This window comes from Mus musculus, chromosome 9 (assembly GCF_000001635.26).
Source record: "Mus musculus strain C57BL/6J chromosome 9, GRCm38.p6 C57BL/6J".
In the NCBI taxonomy this organism is placed as follows: domain Eukaryota; kingdom Metazoa; phylum Chordata; class Mammalia; order Rodentia; family Muridae; genus Mus; species Mus musculus.
The window spans coordinates 107841492-107858605 of record NC_000075.6 but is presented as its reverse complement, the minus strand read 5'-3'; the positions used below and the strand labels follow the sequence as shown (position 1 = coordinate 107858605).

General features: G+C 38.1%; 1 protein-coding gene across 8 annotated transcripts in view; it reads left to right on the top strand.

The window, feature by feature from the left end:
- Positions 1–17114, top strand: part of Rbm6 (RNA binding motif protein 6) — a 99800-nt gene that overhangs the window by 14753 nt on the left and 67933 nt on the right. For 3 of the 8 annotated variants that reach the window (NM_011251.3, XM_030244144.1, XM_006511650.4), the window contains 3 exons: positions 5203–6481; positions 7602–7691; positions 11269–11338. The exons of 1 other annotated variant lie outside the window; for it this stretch is intronic. In NM_011251.3, the coding sequence (NP_035381.2) occupies positions 5203–6481; positions 7602–7691; positions 11269–11338 (1439 nt within the window). Of the gene's footprint in view, positions 1–4931; positions 6482–7601; positions 7692–11268; positions 11339–17114 lie in introns of all 8 variants that reach the window. 4 more of the 8 variants (NM_029169.3, XM_030244145.1, XM_017313216.1 and 1 more) reach the window with 2 other exon arrangements.

Genomic DNA, 17114 nt, shown 5'->3' with positions numbered 1-17114 from the left:
ATAGATGGCTGTGAGCTGCGATGTGGGTACTCTTAACCACTAAGCCACCACTGTATCACTGACTTAAACTTATCAAAGCGTAGTCATGCTCAGTTATTTATAGATTGTGTGGGGCTGCTTTCATAATGCAGTTATAGATTAAATAGTTGTGGTAAAAACTGTTTACGCTATAAAGCCCCAGTATAGTATATGAACTATCTGGCTTTTTATATAGGAACATTTTGCCTTTACTCTTAGCACTGAGGAGACTGAAGCAGGTGGGTCTTTGTGAGTGTGAGGCCAGTCTGGTCTACCTTGTGAGTTCCACAATATTCAAGGTCATGTAGAGAGACCTCAAAAATAAATAAATAAACCAAATAAAAAAATTTCAAACTCCAGTCTACATTGGTGCTTATATGTAAGACTTAAAAAAATATTTATATTATTGTCTATCTTCTTAGTCTATATGGATAATTAATTACTTTGTAAGTTAGGCTATCATAGTATTAACGTGGTTTAAGTAGTCATTCAAAAACATCCACTCAATTTTAAGAACACCTTTGTTTTGTTTTGGGTTTGGGTTTTTCTTTTCTTTCTTTTCTTTTTTTTTTAAGATTTATTGTTATATGAAAGTACACTGTAGCTGTCTTCAGACATACCAGAAGAGGGTGTCAGATCTTATTATAGATGGTTGTGAGACACCATGTGGTTGCTGGGATTTTAACTCAGGACCATTGGAAAAGTAGTCAGTGCTCTTAACTGCTGAGCTACCTCGCCAGCCCCCAGTTTTTAGTTTTTCAAGACGGAATCTCTGTGTAGCCCTGGCTATTTTAGATCTCACTCTGTAGACCAGTCTGGCTTTGAACTCAGAGATCCAGCTGGCTCTGCCTCTTGAATGCTGGAATTAAAGACATGTGCCACCAACGCCACCCATCTTTTAAAAGAATGATTTATTTATTTTTATGTTTGTGGGTATATATCTGCTTACCGTGTGTGTGTGTGTGTGTGTGTGTGTGTGTGTGTGTGTGTGTGTGTGTGTATGTATGTGTGTCTGTCTGCTTACCACATTTATTCAGTACTTGTGGAGACCAAAAGAGGGCATCAGATCTTCTGGAACTAGAGTTATAGCAAGTTATGAGTAATCAAGTGGGTGCTGGGAATCAAACTCACTTCCTTTGGAGCAACAGTCAGTGATCTTAACTAATGAGTTATTTCTCCAGCCAAAGCGTCTTTTTAACATTATTTTTTATAGAATATTTTGTCTTAGAATCATTAAACTTTTTTTTTTGTTTTTTTTTTGTTTTTCGAGACAGGGATTCTCTGTGTAGCTCTGGCTGTCCTGGAACTCACTCTGTAGACCAGGCTGGCCTCGAAATCCACCTGCCTCTGCCTCCCAAGTGCTGGGATTAAAGGCATGCTCCACTACCTCCCGGCCAGAACCATTAAACTTACTTAAAATTTTATTTTCTTATTGTTAACAGTTGACTTAAAAATTGTTTTTATTTTTGCTTTTTGAGACAGTGTTACAAAGTGAGATCTGTGAAACAGCTCTAGCTACTTGGAACTTGATTTGTAGACCTCCAACTCACAGAGGTGCTCTTGCCTCTGCCTCTTGGGGGCTGGGATTAAAGCCTGGCCTTTTTTCCTTTTCCTTTCTTTTCTTTTTCCTTTTCCCTTTCTTTTTCCTCTCCCCCTCCCCCTCCCCCTCCCCCCTTCCCACCCACCCCTCTTTATACAGAATTTCACTCTTTCAGGCTGGCCTTGAACTGGAGGTGGGACTCCTGCCTCAGCCTGAGCTACTTGGATTATAGGTATGAGCTACCATACCTGGCTTTTTAAAGTTTTTGTTTGTTAGTTTTGTTTTGTCTTTCTGTGTAGGCCAGGTTGGCCTTGAACTCATGATCTGTATGTGTTCAATCTCAGTAGCCCTGGTGAGCCTAAAACCTACTGTGTAAACCAAGTTGGCCCCTAACTCACAGAACTCTTGACTCTGCCTCCAGAATGCTTGGATTTTTCTTTGCTTTATTGTTTGTTTTGTTTTGTTTTCAATACAGAGTCTCTATGTATATAGTCCTGGCTGTCATAGAACATGATATGTAGATCAAGCTGGCCTCCTAGAGATCCTCCTATCTTTGCCCAATTCACTAACTAATAATTGTTAAGATTTTTACCAGAGGGAGATAGTAATCCATTTTTTGGGAGACTCAAAAAATAAGAAAGGCTATATTTCAGGAAAATGTCTTATTTTCTCTTTGAAATACTTTTTTTTCATAAAATTGTTTTATGTTAGCTTAAAATAATTTCTATAACCTCTGGTGTTTGTTTTGAAGTAGGGGTTCACAATGTAGCCCTGGCTAGCCTTGAATTTGGCTATGTAGACGAGGCTGGCCTTGAGCTCAGAGATAAAAGGCATGAGCCATCACACATGGCACTGCTGCTGTTTATATCAATAGAACTGACTTTTGATTAGACATAAGAACTGCAGTGTGGTAGGTTACTCTAGATCTGCTTGACTTAGAAGGGTAAGATAGTCTTCATGGCATTATTTAAGGACAATGCTGGGTGTGCTCTGGTCAATAAAGTACCTACTTTTAGATGCCTCAGCAGTCATTGTGTTGTGAGGGTCTGAGGAAGCTTGAGTATTCTCAAAAGCCAATGAATGACTTTAATGACTTTTAAGTATGGGAGACACTGTGGTTAATGGTAACATTCTAATTTTTGTGTTAAATTTTATTCCTTATGAATATTTAAGCTTGCTTATGATGAACCAGACATAAATAATGTTAGTGTTATTGGGAACCAATAGAAGCTTTTATGTTCTGAAAATCCACTAAATGTACGTTCTACTGTTTAGGTTAATGTTTTAAATTTCTATTTACTTTATGAAAGGGCTTGGTACTCCTGAGGAGACAGTTTTTTGGAAAAGAGTGCTTGCTATTAAGAGGACCTCAGTTTAAATCCCTAGTATATTAAAAAAAAAACACACAAAAAACAAAAAAAACCCAAAAACCCAACCAAATGAAAGAAAACATGTTTTTGTAACCTGTGTTGGGTGGAAATTGAAGTAAGCTCAGTCCATTTAGTCTAACTGAAACTGTAAACTTCAGATTCAGTGAGAAACCCTGTCATAAAAAATAAGAAGAGAGCCATAGAAGATGCCCAGTGCACTCCTCCAGCCTCTGCATACATGCACCCATGCAAATGCACCCCACACATGTACAGATATAACACCCAAATAATAAATTAAAAAACAAAAGATAGAAAGGGAGTGGTGATGGTATGGTGATGGACCAGTCCTCCTGAGCTGAGTTACCTAGTGTTGGTTGTCTTTGGCCTCCTACTGTGGGGGTGGAGTTTGAGCTCAGAAGGGTCTTATGATAGAATCAGTATGTCTTGGGAGGAGAATCTTGAGTTGATTCTGATAATCTACATGTTCTTGTTGTCTTGCCAAGCAGTAGATAGCTCTTTAACCATTTTTATTTCCTTTTTCACGTGCCTTCTCTGGGATTCCCCGGTGTCTAATTGCCTACTTAAGTTCCTTGATTTTTTTTTGATTTGTTGAAATAGGTTCTCATTCTAAGGCTACTCTTAAATTCAGGATCATCCTCCTCAACATTCCAAGCAATGAGATTAATAGTTGTAGACCACCCTTTATGGCTGTCTCTTGATCTTTGATAAAAGCCAAAATGTGTAAAATGCTCTAGTGATTAGGCAAAGGAAAGATGCTGAGTAGTTTGAAAGGCTGGGCAACTCTTATTTATTTCTCCTTTATTTTTATTTTGTTTTTTGTTTGTTTGTTTTTTTGTTTATTCAAGACAGGGTTTCTATGTAGCAACCCTGGCTGTCCCAGAACTCACTTTGTAGACCAGGCTGGCCTTGGTACACTCAAGAGATCTGCCTGCCTCTGATTCCTAAATCCTGGGATTAAAGGCATGTGTTACCACTTACCAGCTTGTTTATTTTCTTGAGTTATATGATGGATGTTTTGTTGAAATGTGTATAGATCATATGCATGCCTGCTTCCCAAAGAGGCCAGAAGAGGGTGTCAGATTCCCTGGAACTGGAGTATACAGGTTGTGAGCTGTCACATGGGTTCTGGGAACCAAACCTAGGGTTTCTGGAAGACCAGCAAGCGCCTTTAACTATCTCTCCTGTCTCATTTATTCTTTTTTGTTGTCCCTTTTCTAACTGTAAGTATTTTAAAATGTTTTATTGCAATAAAAAGTTAGCTTGAGGCATTAGAATCTTGTCAGCTTTTTTATTTTGGACATGAAGATAATGCCTAAAGAACTAATGTTCTAGGTGACTTTCAGCTTTAAGTTCTTACATAATTTAGCTTGGTGTAGATCACCTAACATGCTTTGTGGAATGATTCATGTTGCCTTCTGTGATAATATACTCTTGGATAGTTATTGGGCCCAGATGAGGATCTTTCTGAGTAGAGGCCCAATAGAGCTGGCATTAATGCTGCTACTGGTCACAATGATATACAATGAGTCCTTTCTGGACTATACTCAATTGGATTAATTACAATCCATGATGTAGATATAATAAAATATTTGGGAATCTTTACCATTGTGTGCAGCAATTAGAAAGACACTTCCTGGAACTTACAAGACATTTTATATTTTGAGGCCGAGCATGGTTGTTTATTATAATCTAGTATTCAGGAAGCAGAGGGAATAGAGGGTTACTTCAAATTCAACACCAGCCTGGTCTACATAGTGATTTCTAGGTTAGCCAGGTTATTATATAACCAAGTCCTGTCTGAAAATCAAAAGAAAAACCAAACAACCAAACAGAAAATTGCACTGATTACCCCTGACTCCACATGTGTAGTAATTGTCATAATGACCTTGGAATTTTAAGTTCCTTGGCTGTAGAAACTGGGAATTTTTGTAGTATGTTACCTTTGTTAGCTTATCTGGTATTGCGGATTTTCCCTGTTGCAGGACTGGGTGAAAGCTTTTTCTGCAGCAGTCATGTTGAAAACCTTGTGTTGACTTACCTCGTGTTCTGAAATGGGAGCATAAAAGTTTACTCGGACACCTCATCTTAAAATAGCAAAACTTGCTGTTTTCTGCAGATCTAGGACCTTGTTACAGAACTCTGCCCCCCAAAATATGTTTACAGAAGAATATGCTGTGATTAGAGAAGAATATGCTGGTGTGTAGATTTCAAACTCTCTGGACAATATGAATAACCCTGTCTTTGTTTCTACAGTGGGAGCCAAGAAGAAAGGTTTGCTCCCGGGTGGAACAGGGATTATCCTCCTCCTCCCCTTAAGAGTCATGCTCAAGAGAGACACTCTGGCAACTTTCCTGGCAGAGATTCACTTCCCTTTGATTTCCAGGGGCATTCAGGACCTCCCTTTGCAAATGTAGAGGAGCATTCTTTCAGCTATGGAGGTAGAGATGGACCACATGGTGACTATCAAGGAGGGGAGGGACCTGGACACGATTTCAGAGGGGGAGATTTTTCATCTTCGGATTTCCAGAGTAGAGATTCAGCACAGTTGGACTTCAGGAACAGGGACATACATTCTGGGGATTTTCGGGATAGAGAAGGACCACCTATGGACTACAGGGGTGGAGATGGTACTCCTATGGATTATAGAGGTAGGGAGACACCTCATATGAATTATAGAGACAGGGATTCTCATACTGTTGACTTTAGAAGTAGAGATGTCCCTCCAACTGACTTTAGGGGGCGGGGCACATATGATTTAGATTTTAGAGGCCGAGAGGGATCCCATTCAGATTTTAGGGGAAGAGATTTATCAGATTTGGATTTTAGATCCAGAGATCAGTCTCGTTCTGATTTTAGGAACAGAGATGTATCTGATTTGGACTTCAGGGATAAAGATGGAACACAGGTGGACTTTAGAGGCCGAGGTTCAGCTACTACTGATCTAGACTTTAGGAACAGGGATACACCACATTCGGATTTCAGAGGTAGACATCGTACTAGGACTTACCAAGATTTTCGGGGCAGAGAGGTAGGACCTTGTATGGAATTTAAAGATAGGGAGATGCCTCCTATGGATCCAAAAGTTTTGGATTACATTCAGCCTTCTCCACAAGAGAGAGAACATTCTGGTATGAATATGAACAAGAGAGAAGAATCCATACATGACCATGCAATGGAAAGACCTGCTTTTGGTGTTCAGAAGGGAGAATTTGAGCATTCAGAAACAAGAGAAGGAGAAACACAAAGTGGAACTTTTGAACATGAATCTCAATCAGACTTTCAAAACAGCCAAAGTCCAGTTCAAGAACAAGATAAGCCAAAGCTTTCTGGAGGTGAACAACAGAGTTCAGATGCTGGTCTGTTTAAAGAAGAAGGTGATTTGGACTTTCTTGGCCAACAAGACACTGATTACAGAAGCATTGAATACTGTGATGTGGATCACAGGTTGCCAGGAAACCAGATTTTTGGCTATGGCCAGAGCAAGTCATTTTCTCAGGGCAAAATGTCCAGAGATGCCCAACAAGACCTTCAGGTATGTTGATGAGGTGATTCATAATCCTTTTGTCAAGGTTGAAGTATAGAATAGAAGATGTTTAGTCACTAAAGCCTTCTTATACAACCACGCAAAAGGAAATTCTGTAATTGAGAGTAGAATATAGGAGTTTAAACATCTAAAAAAGGCCCTTGGCTCAGAACATGTTTTCGATGTGTGTTTGTTTAATCATTCTTTTGCTTTATTGTGCTTGTTTAAATGTCCTGTGTTAAATTGATTTCAAATGATCAATCTTTGGGGAGTGGCTCTTAATACTATTGCAGTCCCTGTGATTTAGGATTTATTTCCTTATTTATGTTCATTTAGAGAATACTTAGTATTTTTTGCAGTCATGAGGATATGATGATGTTAATGTTTTATACACGTTTCCTCTTATAGCTAGCTTACTCAGCTTAAAGGTTAAGTTTCTTGAATATAAGCAAGTACAGTTATATTTGCAATTTAATTATGAAAATTATCTTAAAATAGATTTTACCCATCTCCACTTAGGTTTCCTATGTGATTTTTTTTTTTTTTTTTTTTTAAAGACAGGGTTTCTCTGTGTAACCTTGGTTGTCCTGGAACTCACTCTGTAAAACAGGCTGGCCTTGAACTCAGATCTACCTCTCTCTGACTCCCAGGTGCTGGGATTAAAGGCATGAGCCAACACCTGTTTTTTTTATTTTTTGTTTTTTTTTTTTTTTTAAAGATTTATTTATTTTATTTATATGAGTATACTACTGCTCTCTTCAGACATGCCAGAAGAGGGCATTAGATCCTATTACAGATGTTGTGAGTCACCATGTGGTTGTTGGGAATTGAACTCAGGACCTCTAAAAGAGCAGTCAGTGCTCTTAACTGCTGATCCATCTCTCCAGCCCCTGTTGTTGATCTTAATACTTAGTAACCAAATAGTATGTTTTGAGAATTTTATTTTCTTTAATTAGTCTTAGCATACTTATAATCCAGTGATATTAGGGAGAATGAGAGATTATAATTGCTCATATCTTCACCATAATGCAAATCACTTTTGATCTTGAGTATATATTATGTCGACTTTATTTTTTTTACATGCAAAAATAAATCTATTTGTGAAATAACTTTACATTCTGAATTCAAGGATCAAGATTATAGGACTGGCCCAAGCGAGGAGAAACCTAACAGGCTTATTCGATTAAGTGGGGTTCCAGAAAATGCCACAAAAGAAGAGGTAAGACATATATTTTCTCTCTCTTTCAATTAAAAAAAAAGAAAGAAAGAAAAAGCCCAGATGTGGTAACTCATGCCTGTAACTCTACCACTTGGGAAAAATATGCAGAAGGATTGTCAATTGAGGCCAAACTGGACTACACTGTGAGATCTTGTCTCAAAATGAAAAATAAAAAATAAAATTTAGGTTCAAAAAGTATAGATTTATGGGAATATATAGAGGTATAGTGTCAAGTGTTGTGATATATGCCTATAATTAATACTCAGAAGGATGAGACAGAAGGATCAAGAGTTTGAGCCCTGGGGGAAGATAATGGAATGAAATAGCAATGATATTTATGTATGAAAATATCACAACTAAACCAATTTGTATGCTAATTAAAAACAATAATGAAAACTCCAAAATGATTCAATGCCAAAGTTGGGCTTGCTAACAGACGCTAAAGCTGAGCCTGGTAGCTCAGGCTTATAATTCTAGCTATTCAAGAAGTTGAGGCAGGAATGTAAAATCAAGACCAGTCTGGGCTACAGAATGAGCTTAGGGCAACCTGGGCAATTTAGTGAGAACCTGTCTCAAAATTTAACTGTAAGGAACTGGAAATACAGTGTTTACTTTATGTATACCTTAAGTTCGATTTCCAGTAAGCCCCCCCTCTTCCCCCACCCCCAAAATAAGGCCAGCTGCTCAGCCATTTTATTTTGATAAATAAATAACCAGGGATGACATACATTCTTTGACCTATATTCCTCAGTGTTAACATCTGTAGTAACTGTAGTATGATGTCTAATTAGGCCAGGAAGTAATTTTGGAATAACCTGTAGAGCTTATTTGATGTCACTGACCTGAAAGTTTGAAAAATGACTCATGACTGCTATCTTGAGACTTGATAATATCCTTGAGACCATATTATATCAGGAGTACATGCACAAAGATGCAGTCGACTTACAGTAGTAAAGACTGGGAGCTAAGCCAAGTATGGTGGCATATGTCTTTAATCCCAGCACACAGGAAGCAGAGCCAGGAGGATCTCTGAATTCCAGCATAGCCTGATCTACACATCGAGTTCCAAAAGAGATACATAGACTTTGCCTCACAGTCAATCTGGGAGTTACCTAACTGCTCCGTTTAAAAGGACTTTCTGTCCAAATTATGACAGAAAAGGGGAAAATTAGTTAGAAGTAAATATGCCAGACATTGTGAAATGCTAACAAGCATTTGTTCATGTAATTATTACAATGTTCTATGAGTTAGTACTCTTAATTTACTCCACTATCGGTTGAGAAGCCCTTGTTTAAAGTTCTTGGGACAAGTTATATTTCAAATGTTACAACCTTTAGATTTTGAAATAGTTTATATATTTTGCTAGCTTGACATTCCTAATCTGAAATCTAAAATGGTTACAAAGTTTCATATTTTAAGAGCATTTTGGATTTCAGAGGTGGGGGGTGGGGTGGGAGTTGTTTGCCCCCCCTCCTTCCCCTTCTTCTTCTGGAAGCAGCCTTACTATGTAGCTTTGGCTGGCCTGCAGCTTTTATTTTATTTTATTTTATTTTATTTTATTTTATTTTATTTTATTTATTTATTTGGCTTTTTCGAGACAGGGTTTCTCTGTATAGCCCTGGCTGTCCTGGGACTCACTTTGTAGACCAGGCTGGCCTCGAACTCAGAAATCCGCCTGCCTCTGCCTCCCAAGTGCTGGGATCAAAAGTACGCGCTACCACCACCTGGCTCACCTCAGTTTTTAGTTAAGGATATCTTTCCTGTATTGTGCACCAGACACTGAATCGTAGACCAGTGAGTATAGTAATGCTGCTGCCTTTCTAGATAACACGGAATAAGCAGAAGTTAAATAGTACAGGGCTGAAAAGGTGGCTCAGTAGTTTGAGGCCCCAAGATTGGTTGGTTGAGCCTGTTCAACAGTTGTGAGCTCCAGGGAATCTAACACCTCCTTACCAGCTTCTGAGGCCCTCTGTACCCCTGTGCACATACCCATACATAGACCCGGGTACACATATCACATAATTACAATTTTTCTGTTTTTTTGTTTTTGTTTTTGTTTTTGTTTTTGTTTTTCCAAGACGGCATATAATACTGTTTTAAAAAAGAGAATCCAGGTGTAGTGGCACACACCTTTAATCCCAGCACCTGGGAGGCAGAGGCAGGCAGACTCTTGAGTTTGAGACCAGCCTGATCTACAGCTTGAGTTTCAGGACAGCCAGGCTTACACAGAGAAACCCTGACTCAAAAAAGCCAGAGAGTAAAGGGGAGGAAGAAGAAGAAAGAAAGGAGGATAGTTTTTAGTAGTGATAAGTTTTCTGGAGAAACAAAACAAAATAAAACACTAAAGATTTAAAAGCTCTTGAGTAGCCAAGAGAAAGTAGAGTCAAGAGTTTCAAGGTCATTTTTGGATTTGAGACCAGTCTGAGCTAAACCAGCAGAATTAGCATGCCATCAGGACTAGACTGTTTCCTTCTTTCTTTTGAAATTACATTTATAATTATTTATTTATTTGTGCATGTATATGGAGCAAGTGTTTGCATGCCTAGCACACGTATGGAGGTTAGAGAACAGGGTTTTTTGTTTGTTTGTTTGTTTGTTTGTTTTGAAACAGGGTTTTTCTGTGTGGTCATGGCTGTCATAGAACTTTTGCTGTGGGCCAGGAAGGACTCAAATTCAGAGATCTGCCTGCCTCTGTCTCCCACGTACTGGGACTAAATGTTCATACCTGCTGAGCCATCTTGCCAGATACAGGATTTGGCTATTTTAGATTGAACTCAAAAGTGAATGTAGTGAAAGAACCAGGTTGTTTGTGGACAGAAGAAAACACTAGACTAAGTTCAAGGTGTATGGCTCTGGACTGTATTGGATTTACTCAGTGCAGCATTTTGTTTTTAGCAAGAAACACTAAGCATTAAAAGTTACACACAGCAAGTAAGGAGTGTTTTGTAATATATACAAATTTCAAGACATGTGCTCTTTAAAGCTATGCTCTTTTGCCTTTTCTAGAAAGTGCTGGGTATAAATCTAATTCCTTCAATATGCTAGGCAAGCACTCTATTACTGAACCTCATTCTCTTTCTTTTTTTTTTTTTAAATGTTTTTTTTTTTTTTTTTTTTTTTTTCCCCCCCGAGACAGGGTTTCTCTGTGTAGCCCTGGCTGTCCTGGAACTCACTTTGTAGACCAGGCTGGCCTCGAACTCAGAAATCCGCCTGCCTCTGCCTCCCAAGTGCTGGGATTAAAGGTGTGTGCCATCACGCCCAGTTTGAACCTCATTCTTAACCCAGCTCTTATTCCTATGTATATTGTATTCAGTTTCTGTTCCTTTCTCTCTGTGGTGTGCTTCCCTCTGTTCATGGTGACATAAAGCCCGTGTGATTCTTGGCCAGCTGGGATTATAGGTTTGTCATTATGCCTAATTTCATTTAGCACATTTTGAATTCTTACAGTGTATATGGTTTAATTTTGTCTTCATAAAAATTTGTAGATTTAGTTATATAAAGTAAAAACCAGTAGGGAAATAAAAAATTAGCACTTAACATGCTTTGTATAATTAGTGTAAATGTCATATTTTTGCAGATTCTTAATGCCTTTCGAACTTCTGATGGCATACCTGTAAAGGACTTGCAGTTGAAGGAGTATAACACAGGTGAGTTTTTTAGATGTGCATAGACTCTTGGTTTAGGAAGGGTCTTGGAGATATGTCTGCATCATATGCTACTCAAAAATTTGTTTTTTAAGAAATCACAAGTATGATTTCCAGAAGTTTCCTGTTGGTGCCTTCAAATAACAAGCAGCCTTAGTCTTAACTGTGATTCTTTGTATGGCTCTTTGTCCACACATGGGCGATGAGGATGCGTGTTCCAGTTCTTCTGAGTGCCTGTGAGATATAAAGTGAGTGTCATAGCATCTATCCCTGTTTTATATGATTAAATTATTAAACCTAGTATTTATGTTCTTCACAATGGTGGTATGTTTACATTTGAGCCTAGTGAGATTTAATAAGCTTGCTGTGTATGAAGTTTTACATTTCATTGTCTCAAAGTAAAATTTAACATCTTACCAGAGAAATTGCTAGCTCTGAGAAGAGTCTTGCCTTAGCTCAGGTTTGAAATTCATGAATAGATCTAGAAGAGCTTTCTGCTTGACTTCTGTCGCAGTCTGAAATGCATGTATGTTTTAGTGGTTTTGAGTGCCACCTTTGGATTACTTCCTTCAACTCTTATTACAGGAAATTAGGAAGACGTGGAATACCAAGCTCTCAAAGTTTTAAATTTTTATTCTGTTCTCAAATATTATATTTTGACCCCTCCCTCTTCTCTTCCCAGACCCTTCTCTACCTCCCCTTTGCCTCAGACCCACTCCTCCTCTGTTTCCCTTCAGAAAAGGGCAAGCCTCCCACATGGCAAATCAAATTGTAATAATAATTGGCATATCCCCTCCAGGCTGGATAAGGCAACCCAGTAGGAGGAAAAGGGTACCAAAAGCTGGCAAAAGAGTCAGAGAAGACCCCCTTCCCCCACATACACATTAGGAGTACCATAAGCATACCAAATTACACAAATATAACATATATGCAGAGGACTTAGGTCAAATAAATATTTGGCAAATATTTTTTTGGATTCCATGATATGAAACAGATTAAAAATAAAGGTAATTAGCCTATCTCAGTAGTGGCATACTCCTTTAATCCCAGCACTTGGGAGGTAGAGGCAGAGAGATCTCTATTAGTTGGAGGGCATCCAGGGCTGTACAGAAACCCTATCCTCAAAAACCAAACCCAATCAACCAAATAAATAAATAAAATCTTAAGTGATCCATTTTGGATAATTTTAAATCGAAGAAAATGGAGCATTTATCTTTTCACAGAACATAAAGTCACAGTAATATATAGTTAAAGGCATCGTCAGTCATCATGTTATATTTTGGAGGATACAGCTGGTTTCTATTAATTCATTTGTTTGTTTATTTTATTTATATGGCCTGGGCAAGCATTCTATCTCTGAGCTATTAATTCAATCTTACTTTACTTTTAAATAGTTTACCATAGAATGGATTTTTTTTTTAAAGATTATTTATTTATGAGTACACTGCAGCTGTCTTCAGACACAACAGAAGACGGCATCAGATCCCAATACAGATGGTTGTGAGCCACAATGTGGTTGTTGGGAATTGAACTCAGGACCTCTGAAAGAACAGTTGGATCTCTTAACCTCTGAGCCATCTCTCTAGCCCTGTTTTTTTTTTTTGTTTGTTTGTTTGTTTTGTTTTTGTTTTGTTTTGTTTTTTGAGACAGGATTTTTCTTAATAGTCTTGGACTTTTACTCTGTAGACCAAGGTGGCTTTGAATTCAGAGATCTGCCTGCTTCTGCTCCCTAGTGCAGGAATTAAAGGTGTACACCACTACTAACTGGCTAGCTTGGAACGGATTGTTTATATCTAGTAGATAATAACTTCTTTTTCATGAGTTCTGCAGTGAAAAGTTACACACAAAAATAAATTATTGTGTTTAAAATAGTGTGGCTTTTAAGTTCAGAAAGTATACTTTTCCTGTAATTTGGGAGAAAACCTCAGAAGTATCATTTCTCAGAAAACATTTATTTGGTTTAATTATACCACACCTTTACTTTGTGGAAAATTGATTAAGAGTAGATTTGTTGTTCCTTTGTGCCTCAATTTGTCATGTTTGTGGCATGTGTCTGATATATGCTCTCTTTGGTAACTAAAGGTAGACTTTATAGCCTGGATAAGTTTTTTAACTTAATTTAAAGGGTGATAGGACAGCCTGAGCTTCAATCTTGTGTCATGAACTGTGCCTTCATTAAATATTGATACCTTTAGTGAAGAAGAGATAAGTGTTTTGTTTGTTTGTTTGTTTTTTGTTTTTGGTGGTTTTTGGAGACAAGGTTTCTCTGTGTATCCCTGGCTATTTTAGAACTTGCTCTGTAGACCAAGCTGGCCTTGAATTCACAGAGATCAGCCTTCTGAGTAAAGAAGAGATATCTTAATGAGTAAACAGATGATTCTCAACCATCTGTAACTCAGCCCTAGAGGATCTAAGAAGTCCCAGTCTTCTACTGTCTTCTCTATCTACTAGGCACATACTTGGAGCATAGATACACATATAGGCAAAAAGCCACAGACATAAATGAAATAAATAGAAGAAATATATGATGAAGAGTGAATATCCCTCTTGACACACACACATAAACACACACTCATTCATGTATGCACATGTGTCATCCCTCCTCCACCCCATACACAAATTGTACTTAAAAGAAAGAGAGAGACAGAAGGTCTGCCTAAGGTATATAAAAAGTTCAGTTTCTGTTTGTGCCTACTTGAGACTCTATCCCAAAACTACTATGACACCTGAACTAAGCCAATTGTTTTAGATTGGGTAATGTCCTGCCAGAGTTGAAATAGGTGTTACTTATAATGGGTAGATTTAGAATATATAGAGTTGATACTTTTAGTTTCATTACAAAGCCAGGAATGATGATACACATTTGTAATTCCACTGAGAAGACCAAGGTATAGAATCAAAAGTTCCAGGTCAATTTGGGGCATAGAGTAAAACTCTGTTTACTTCTCCCTACTCCCTCCCCCCCAGAAAAAAACATTAAAAACCATCTACTGAAAATTTGCCCCCCAAAACTTATTATTTAATGTCTTTTTAGATTTCAGGATTACAAATGGGATTATACACCCTGTACCTTTCATTTGGTGTTTATAAACAGCTTTCTTAATTATATATCACCTTGACTTTTTATATTCCTGGGAAAGTGAAATGTCTTTTGATGGTTAGATAATAAATACTACGTACAATTGGAATAGTATTGAGCAGTAGAAATGGGGAGACTGGTTATATACATTTGAACAAAAGAATTGTGTTGATAAAAAGAAGCCAGTTAACACAATATATATTTATATTAATCTCCACATAAAGGGATGAGATGCTAACATATACTGAAGTGTGGATCAGCCTTGAAAACAAGAAAAAAATCAGACACAACCAACAACATATTTTTATGACTGTTTTTTGTTTTGTTTTGTTTTGTTTTGTTTTTTTAAGACAGGGTTTCTCTGTATAGCCCTGGGTGTCCTGGAACTCACTCTGTAGACCAGGCTGGCCAGGATCTCAGAAATCCACCTGCCTCTTGTCTCCTGGATGCTGGGATTAAAGGCGTGTGCCACCAAGCCCGGCATAGCTGTATTTTTATGGGTATCCATAAAAGGTCTAGCCCCAGAAATAGAAAGGAAATTAGTGGGAATGAGGAGTGGTTGTTTAATGGATAAGGGCTTTCACTTTGAGGCAGTAAAAATGTTTTAGAACTAGATAGTGTAGTACAATATCGTAACTATAATTAATTATATAGTTTAAAAATATTACTTATTTGTATGTGTGCACGTTCCTGTTTGAGTTTTTGTGCAGCATGAGTACAGATGCCTGTGGAGGTTGGGAAAGGACAATAGATCCTCTCTAATTGAAATTACAGATGGTTGCTGGGCAATGGTGGCGTACACCTTTAATCCTGACACTCAGGAGACAGACACTGGTGGATCACTTTAAGTCCAACATGTTCTAAAATAAATAAGTTCTAGATCAGCCAGGGCTGCACAGAAGAAGGAGGAAAGGAAGACAAAGAAATCAATCAATCACAGATGGTCATGAGACACCTGTGGGTACTGGGAACTAAATCCATGTCCTCTGTGAAAACAGTAAACCTGGGGCTGGAGAGATGCTCAGTGGTTAGGAGCACTGACTGCTCCTCCAAAGGACAAGGTGTCTGTAGCTCCATGGTTCCACACATGCACATGGTGCACACATATATGCTTGGAAGCAAAATACCCATACACATAAAATAAAAACGTCTTTTTAAAAAAGCAGTAAATACTTTTAACCAATGAGCTATGTTTCTAGATCTATACTTTTTTTCTGGACAGTACCTTGGGCTAGCCTCATATTCTTGGTTTCTACCTACTAAGCGCTGGAATCATGGGTACCCACCACCATTGCTACAGTGAACCCAAGGCACTGTGTGTGTTATCAACTTAACTATATCATCAGTCTTTTTTTTTTTTTTTTTTTTTTAAGGTGGTAGGGGGTGATAGTGGTGGTAGGGTAGTGGACAGGTTTTTACCAAATAGCTTTGACTAGCTCCAACTCTTTTTGTAAACTAGGCTGCCTTCAAACTCAGAGACCTACTTGCCTCTGCCTCCAAAGTTTAAGGCTTTTGTTACCAGGCATACTCTAAAGCATACAGAATTTTAGAAAATGGGTATTTGGGTTATGTATTCTATCTTCCTGAACAGTTTCTAACATCTTATAATTCAGCTTTTTTAAGGGCATTTATTACTTCTTATGCTCATGGGTTCTTTTGCCCTCAAAATTTAAAGAATTTACTATTCTGTTAGCTTTTTAAAGATTTACTTTTAAGTATATGGATATTTTGCCTATGTATATGAACTTGCACCACATGTGTGCATTGCCCACAGACTGATTACAGTTGATGTGGCATTGAATGACACCTGTGCTAGGTGCTGTTCTAGAATTGGGGACACAGGAGTGGAAGGAAGACTTTGGTCTCTACCTATGACCTCAGTTAGTCATTGGTTCCAGATACTCTTCTCCTGTATTGATCCTTCTCTCATTACTCCGACCCTCCTAGAGTGAAGTCTGTTCTTTCCTTATGAAAAACAGATTTACAGTTTTTTTTTCCCTGATTGATTATTTTGTGCCCAGGGCGTTTGAGGGAGGAGGGTAGTAGGGTTGGGGTGAGACTATGATTTGAATAGATCACTAGCTTTTTGAAAGGATCTGCGCTCCTCTTTGACTTTAATAGCCTCTTCAAGTAGATTGTGCTTATTTCTTCTCATCTTGACTCTTTCATTAGAATAAGCTCTCTAAGGTAGGACATTAAATGCCTTCATTGTATTTACATAGTACCATCACTGCAAGTAGACTGGAAATAAAATGGAAATTAATGGTTATTTCCCTGGATGCAGAGAACTATAATATCATTGTAATCAGGATAAAATGACCCCTGGGATTATATTTAGATTTTGAAATAAAAACCCATATACTGTGGTGATGCTTGCTTACCACCTATAATCTCAGCACTAGGTAGATTAACTCTAGGGTTCCTGGGGAGTTGTGGCCATCTTGGGCCACATAGTGAGGCCAGAGAGAATCTAAGTAGCCGATATTGTAGGATCTTGACTCAGAAAAAGGAAAACAACATTTCTTCCTTTATTTTTTATGTGGTGCAGAGGAACAAACCCAAGGTCTCATACATGTTTACCACTAATCCACATCCCTACCTTCTCTATCCCTCTCCCCCCATCTCCCCATCTGTCTAGGATAATCAGTTGGCACAGATGAAAAACTAAAAGAGAACCACATCTAGTTTCAAGATTTAGCA